An 8,147-nucleotide genomic window follows, 5' to 3' on the forward strand; every position below is an offset into this window, starting at 1 on the left:
GCGGCCCCGCCCGGCCCCCTCTTCACCTGATGTACGGGCTGGCAGCCGCCAGGATGTTCTTCTGTACCGGTATCTCCTCCCCGTCGAGGACCAGGTGCGCGTCGCAGAAGCGGGACTCCTCGCGGAAAGAGCTGAGCGCTCGCAGTAGGCGCGTGGCGTGCTGAGGGTCTGACACTGCGCTGCCCTCGGCCATCGCGGCGCCCGCTCCTCAGCCCGCCGGTCGGGCTCCGGACGCCGCCCAAACGGACCCCTCGAGCCGCCCGCGTCCAACGCACGCCCCGTCTGCACAGCCCGCTCGCGCCCGTCTGCCCGGGCCGGCTCCCAGCGATGCGAGCAAAATCGGGAGCCTCCGGAACGCGCCTGCGCCGTGCGCCGCTCGAGAGTCCGGCGCCTTTAAGGAGCCGCGGTGTTGCGTCATTTCTGCGCGACGCCCCTGCGCCTTTGTGCCCTCCCTCTTCCCCGGCGTCGCCGGAGGCTGCCAATCCGAAGCCTCGTTCCTCCTACTGAGCTGCTGGTCGCCGAACGGGCGCTGCCGGGCGCGGTCCGCCGCTGAGAGCGATCGCTGCAGCGATGGAGGGGTGTGCGGGTAGGCTGGCACTCGGTGGTTAAGCCCGTGGTTTCTGGCGCCGTGAGTCTGAATCCGAGTCTCGGCTCTTCCACTCACTAGCTGTGTTACCATGGGTAAGGTGCCCATCCGTAATTTGTCCGTCTGCAAAATGAAGATGATATCTTAGTGTTGTTGCGGATTCATGGGAGATAACGCATGTAAGCGAGGGCGCGGTAGTTGTAGCGTTCACTATTTACGAGAGAAAAGGCGCTTCCCAGGTAAGAGCATAGAGACCCGAGAAACCAGGTCTTGAAAAGAGCGTTTGGGTTGCCGGCCAGGGAGGAGATGGAGCAGAAGCAGGGCCTCCTTAGCAGTGATAAGGAAGTTGGTCTTGATCCCGTAGGTGTTAGGAACCATGAGAGGGTTTTTAGCAGGTCGTTTCACGATCACTTAGCCGCTGCGTGGAGAATTGGTGTGTGTGGGGGGGGGGGGGTTGCCAAAGGCAGAAAAGTGCTTAAATATTGCCGTACTTGAGGGAAGAGAATGGTGGCCTGGATGGAAGGGTGATGATGGAGGTGGACAGTAGTGGATGGATGTAAACAAATAGGCAGAATTAGAAGGGAGAGGGAGTCCAGGATAATGTTCTGGGTTGAGTAACTAATCGCATGATGTTGGTACATTTCAGAGAGAGAGAGAAACGCTGAAGGGGTGGAAGGTAGAGAGGCCAGATGTTCAGATGTGACCAGGCTCCCCACCCAATGAAGATCAAGGTGGTGACAGGAAGCAAATCTGGGGCAGCTTGGCCTGCAGAGCAAGCCCCATGCTGTCTGAGGTTTCTGGGAAGGTTGCTAAGGGCACATGGGAATGTGGAATGTAGCACCCGTTTTGTCCACACATTAGGGGCTCAACAAGCTTATAAGAAATTAGCAGTTTTACAAAGGCCAAGGACCAGAAGAATATGTTCAGTATTCCAGATAAGGCAGGATGGGGTTTTCACTGGATCGGCTCAGGCTTTTCCTTCTGTCAACTCAGAGGCTCCAATAAAGTCTTGGATCTTTACCCTGAACCAGTCAAGGATTTGGGGTTACTGGTGGGAATCAGGGTATATAACTCTGGTGGAGTAATCACTGGCAAAAGAAGAGATTGGGAGAAGGATGTTACTAGCGGAAAGTCCAGACATTTCCAGCTCAGTATTATGGATGAAATGATTAAAACGTCTAGGATTGGCTTCCAAACAAAACAAAGGGATGGAGTGAAGTGGGTGGAGGTATAAATGAATCAAAAGTGGCTATGACAAAGTGAGAGAGTGGCATGGACATATATACCCTACCAAACGTAAAATAGATAGCTAGTGGGAAGCAGCCGTATAGCACAGGGAGATCAGCTCGGTGCTTTGTGACCACCTACAGGGGTGGGATAGGGAGGGTGGGAGGGAGGGAGATGCAAGAGGGAAGAGATATGGGAACATATGTATATTTATAACTGATTCACTTTGTTATAAAGCAGAAACTAACATACCATTGTAAAGCAATTATACTCCAATAAAGCTGTTAAAAAAATAATAATAATAGAAAAAAAAGTGGCTATGAGTTACTACTTTTAAAGCCGGGTCATTGGGTACATGGAGATTCGTTGTACTCGTCTCTATATTTTTGTGTATGTTGTAAAATGTCATGATACAAAGTCAATAAGATAGGCAGCTGGAGCTTATCTTCTCCGTGATACCTGCCCAGTATTCATGGGAGCAGTCAACACTTCTTTTTAAAGTTATTGCTGTACTTTGAACGTTGCTCTGGCAGGAAAATTACTGTAAGGGGTTTATTTATCCATGTCTCCTGCTAGCTTGTATATTTCAGTGCATCTCCATTTCTAGGTGCCAAGCTCACTGCCTGGCCCTATTAGTGCTCAGTAAATGTTGGATGGATGGAGGTATTTTAAAAATTGTGAATATCAGGCATTTAATAAATGTTTTCTGAATTGCAGTCTGTTTTCAGTTTGTGTTTGTCTTCTTTCTCAACTGGGTCGTTGTTGGAGCCAAAAATGATATATATGACAGAAAGAGTTCCAATCAAATACATAGGTGTTTGATAAACACTGATCAATTACTTGGAATGCTGGTCTATTCTTCAAATGTCAGAGGTTCCAAAACAAAACAAAGAGCTCAAATAACAGAATCACCCTCAGGTAGCCAGTTTTTCCAGAATGGGAGTGTTGCCTTAGTTGAAGTAACTGGAGGTGAATGGGGATTAGTCAGGCAGGCTCTTCCTGGTAGAGGTAACCTTCTCTGGTGTTTTGACAGAAGGAAGGTATGGGAGAACTTGGGCAGAGGGTTGTAGACAGACCAGGATCAATCAGGGGAAAGGTAGTTGCTGGCTTGAGAGTTTCCCCTGTGCAACAGGCAGCAATTCGGCAGAAGATCTTATAAATGCTCTCCATTCCACCCCCACTGTTTGCAATATTCCCCACCAACCACCTGCCTGAATCATTCATATTCATCCTTCAAAATCCAGCTCAGTGACCTTCAGAGAACCTCCAACCAGTTTCTCAGGGCAGAGACCCCATGCTGTGCCATGGTCATGCCTTCTGTGCTGCATTTAGCTCACTGCACTGTAATTAACTGGTTTATACGCGAGCTCCTCCAGGGTAGTAGCTGTGTTGCGTTTATGTATTCCAAGAGACTTGCACAGTGCCTGGTGCTCAGTGGGTTATCCTTGAATGCGTCCCGTAATCTGTTAGAGGTGGCAAGTTGGGTGAATGAGCCCAGGAGGCAGGATATAGCACAGTAGGGGCAGGTGGGACCACAGGGAGCTGAAGAACACAGCCCCTGTGTCAGGTGGGAGGCTTGCCCTCACTTCCAGCTGATTGCTCCAGGTGATGAGGGCCCATGGGTGCCAAATCCAGCGATTTTTCAAGAGATCTGAAAACTCAGATCCACATGTCCAGTGTCCCAGTTTTTCAACATTAGCCACGAATTCCATCTGAGAAAAAAAGATACAGCATGTGTCTGCAGACAGGATCTGGCTTCCATTCATTTCCAGAGGCAATCAGAAGACCATCTTGGTTTACTGAGAAGGGAGTTAACAATCGAAAGAATGCTAGATTCTCAATAAAAATTGTTGAGTTGAACTCAAGTGCCCCAAAAAACCTCACCTTGGTTCGGTAGGGAAGGAAGAGGGCCCAAGTGTGGGAGGAAGGACTTGTGGGGCAGCTGCTACCAGAGCCACTCCTGGTTAGACCATGGACTGTTTCGCAGCCTTTCTTGATATTGCTCAAACCGAGCCACCCTTGATATTGTTTATGGCCATCAGAGTGGTGTATTTAGTGTTATTGTTTCCCTACATTCCATAGATAACAGACATCAGCTGTTGTGAAATGTGTAATCTCAGAGATTCGATACAGTCCCAGCAAGTTTCAGTCTCTGGTGGCTATAACTATAGCCTCTTCAGAGGCTAAATAACCCCAGAGAAAGGATTCTTTTTTTCCTCTGAAGACTAAAAAGGATGTTTTCACAAGATACTAACAGTAGTCATTCATTCAATAAGTATTTATTAAGCACCTGCTAATATGATACCTGTTGCAGAGGCACTGATGGTGAAAACAGACATAGTTACCTCCATGGTATCATTGTAGGGACTTTTTATTCTCTGTGCTTTTCTGAACATGTATCATTTTACAGTCAGGAAAAAAACACGTTTCATTTGCAAAAAGAAAATACTTTGCTTCAAAAAATGAACCCTCAGAAGAAAGAAGAATCACCTTGGAGTTTGGGGTTTTATTTTTAAATAAATGTTAGAAAGAGGAATAAGAGTCCAGGAGAAGATAATGCAAAGAAAAAAATTAGTAGTTTGGAAGCGCTTTGGAAAATACTGCCTTCAGTGGATTCATTTTATTGAAGTGAAAACTGAAGCAAGATGATGAAGGACTCAGTCAAGGTCATACCTGTGATCTAGTTGGGCAGGACAGACAGGCCCAGAGCTTCTGCCTTCCAGCCCTGTAAGCTTTTCCATTACACCAAGTTGACTCTTCATAAACATTAATTTGGTTGAGGCAGTCTCTTCTGATTCATTTTAAGGCAGTCTTCAAATATTTTATTAGGTAAATCTGTCATTTGTCCAAAGCTATATATAGCTCCTTTCTTTCCGAGAATCTGAGCTCTTCCAAATTGCTGAGTCAGAGAACATCTCAGTATTTATAACCCTTGAGAGTTGATTCTATATATTTACACAATATTCAGAGAAGTGTCTCAGAAACCAGTGAACTAATTAAGCTGTAATGAAGATAGTGTATGTTTCTGGGCAAATCCATGCTGTATTCCCAGCACCTGGCACAGGGCCTGACACACAGTAGGTACTCAATAAATATTTGCTGAATGAATAAATGTTAATAAGTAGGGAGAACTGGGATTTTTCTATCCACAAGGGACTACTTCGCTTGTTTTCCACAGTACCCCCATGAACTCCAAGCTGGTCTATGCAACAGCAGGCTAACATCTCTGGTTGAAAATAAACTCCTGATTTCACCCCTTAAACCTAATCATTCCCCAAATAAAGTGGTAGCATCATTCGTTTAACCAAGGACAGAGATTTTGGGACATTCTTGCTCTTTTTTCTCATGCCCTTCATCCAATTCACTAGCAAACCCTGCAGCTTCTCCTGCAGACTGTGTCCTGAGTCCAGCCTCATCTCCTGACCCCCACCAGTACCACCTGAGTCCAGCCACCAGTCAGCTCCCCCTGGACTCCTGCAATAGCCTCCTAGGCTGTGCTCCCTGTTCCTCTAGCCCGCTTATGAGTTCTTTCTCACTGTAAGTTAATCAGATCCAGTTGCTTCCCAAAACAAAACCCTCCAATAGCTTCCAATCAAACTTAGGGGAAAAAAGTCCAAAGTAGAAAGCCCTGAGAGATGTGGGCCTCGTACTTCCTCTGTGATGTCATTTCCTACCACTCTCCTCTCCCTCGATGTGCACTAACCAAACTGGCCTTCTTGCTGTTCCTTGGACAGGCCTCACAGATGCCCACCCCAGGGCCTTTGCACTGGCTGATTTCTAAGCTTGGAAATGTCTTTCCTCATATTCTCAGACTTTGATCTTTCCTTCTTCTTCTTTTTTTTTTTTTTTTCGGTACACGGGCCTCTCACTGTTGTGGCCTCTCCCGTTGTGGAGCACAGGCTCCGGATGCACAGGCTCAGCGGCCATGGCTCACGGGCCTAGCCGCTCCGCGGCATGTGGGATCTTCCCGGACGGGGGCACAAACCCACGTCCCCTGCATCGGCAGGCGGACTTTCAACCACTGCGCCACCAGGGAAGCCCTGATCTTTCCTTCTACATACATCAGAGCTCAAATGTCAGCTCCTCAGAGAGGCCTTCACTTATCTTCCTGTATAATGAATGCTTCCCTCAACCTCCTTCATTTTTCCTCACTGCATTCAATGAGTACCTAAAATAATATACGTTTATTTGTGTATCGTGTGTCTCCTCTGATTATAAGTTTCATGAGGCCTGGCAGGAACTTCCTAGTTTATTTATCACTGTATCGCCAGCCTCTAAAACAATGCATGGAATATAATTGATACACAATAAATATAGACTTACTGAAAGAAAGAAACAGACTGAAGGAAGGGAGGAAGGGAGAAAATCTTCCTGGATCTTTTCGTCCCTTGCTGCCTAACCTGACCTTGCCAATGTGGAGAAAGATGAATTATCAAGAGTGATTCAAGGGACGTGAAACTTCCAAGCCTCAGAAGGTCACGATATAACAGCTATGGTCAGAGGTCGCCCCAGTTACTTCTTTCAAACCAAGTCCTGTGCAAGAACCTTTATTTCCTCCTTCGAGCCACACCATTTTCCACTTTGTACTCTTTAAATTTAGTATGTTGTTGATATGCCCAAAAGCATGCAAAAGATACTCAATTTCTGTCCTCCCTCTAGAATTCTAGCCAATACGCTGCTGATTTATTCTGCAGCATTTATATCATGTAAGTCATTTGCCTGCTCCTTAGACCTGTTTTAACGTAAAGTCATTTGAATTCCTTTAAGTCATTGGATTTCCTCACTACCTCCCCACGGGGTCTCTTTCTCCTATTCTTGGAGGCTCTGGGTTAATTACTCCGCTTCTTCAGTTTCTCCCTCTGTAAAACTAGCATAATCGTAGTAACTTCCCAGAGCGGTTGTGAGGATTAAATGAGATGATACTAGTGAAGCACTGACAAGAAGGTCTGGCACATAACAGTGCTCAGCAAGTGCTAAGTGTTCTTATGTTTATGATCGCTGTCATCACCACAGTCGTCCTCCTGGTTTTTAATGGCATTTTTCCCAGCTCACGAATTATTAGCTTCTGGTTGACTTTCAAGTCAAAAATCTAGTCTCTTCACCTCTACAGTCCGGGCTCCACCAGCTACCTCCTCTCGGGTCTGGCTTGACAACTTCACGTCTCACTTCTCCCTGATGTAAATGCTGGACTGTAGTGAACTTTAATCTATTTTCTGACTCCATCTGCCATTTTCCCTTCCTATTCCAGCTCTTTAAACATCGCTATTCTACTGCTTTTTATTTCATGCTCCATGTATTGTATTTGATTTTTTAACATTTAAATTCATTCTTATATTTTCAGAAATATGTTAGACATCTTTGCCTAGCAAGGTTTGAAACTAATTAACACTTTAATATATTTATTATCTTGGAAAAACATCTTGATTGAGGTATAACATAAAGTGTACGGCTCAGTGAATTGTTCCATGTGGATACACCTGTGAACTCACCATCTGGGTCAAGATAAAGAACATTCCCAGTAACCCAGAAGGTTCCCTCAGTGTTTCCAGTTAGTACCTCCCACAGGAAACCACTGTTCTGACTTCTATCACTATTGATTGTTTTTTCCTGTTCTTGAACCTTTGCATTTGGCATATTTCACTCCATACAGTGTCTTTGAAATTCTTCCATTTGTTACTTTGAAATTCTTCCATTTGTTACTTGTAGCAATAGTTGGTTCTTTATTACTGTGACTCTACCACTGCGTGACTATACCACCATTTATGTATCTGTTTCCCTGTTGGCAGATACTTGGACTGTTTCCAGTTTGGGGCTATTACAATAAAGCTGTTATGAACATTCTCAAACACGTCTTTGTTTGGGTGGACACATGCGCTTTTTTCCCTTGTGGATGTGCCCGAGTTCCGTTGCCGGGTCACAGAAAAGGCATATGTTCAGCTTCAGCAGACGCTACCAGTTTTCCAAAGTGGCTGTACCAAACTACACTCCCACCAGTCATTTATGAGAGTTCCAGTTGCTCCACATCCCTCAATAATCGGTGGTGTCTTTGTTTTAATTACACCCATTCTGGTGAGTGTGTAGTGGTATCTTGTTGTTTTAATTTGTATTTCCATAACGAATAACAATGTTGGCACCTTTTTATATGCTTTTTGATCACTTGTATCTTTTTTTAAGTGCTTGTTTAACCTTTGTTTCATTTTTAAAAATTGGGTTTTCAAATCGATTTTTTTAGGAGTTCTTTTATTATGTATATGGAACACAAATTTCTTCTCCCAACCTGTGGCTTCTGGAGGATCTTACAGAAAACCCCAAACGCACTTTTTGGCCAACCCAA

At 45.4% G+C, this 8,147-nt stretch overlaps 1 protein-coding gene across 1 annotated transcript in view; it reads right to left on the bottom strand.

Moving 5' to 3' along the window:
* The window catches only part of GAN (gigaxonin), a 61,968-nt gene extending 61,615 nt beyond the window's left edge, over nt 1-353 (bottom strand). Inside the window, exon 1 of the mRNA XM_079907884.1 lies at nt 27-353. Within this exon, the coding sequence (XP_079764010.1) occupies nt 27-193 (167 nt within the window). The 5' untranslated portion in view covers nt 194-353. The remainder of the gene's footprint in view (nt 1-26) is intronic.
* Between the last annotated feature and the right edge of the window lie 7,794 nt (nt 354-8,147).

Source organism: Stenella coeruleoalba (assembly GCF_951394435.1).
Source record: "Stenella coeruleoalba genome assembly, chromosome: 20".
Classification (NCBI taxonomy): domain Eukaryota; kingdom Metazoa; phylum Chordata; class Mammalia; order Artiodactyla; family Delphinidae; genus Stenella; species Stenella coeruleoalba.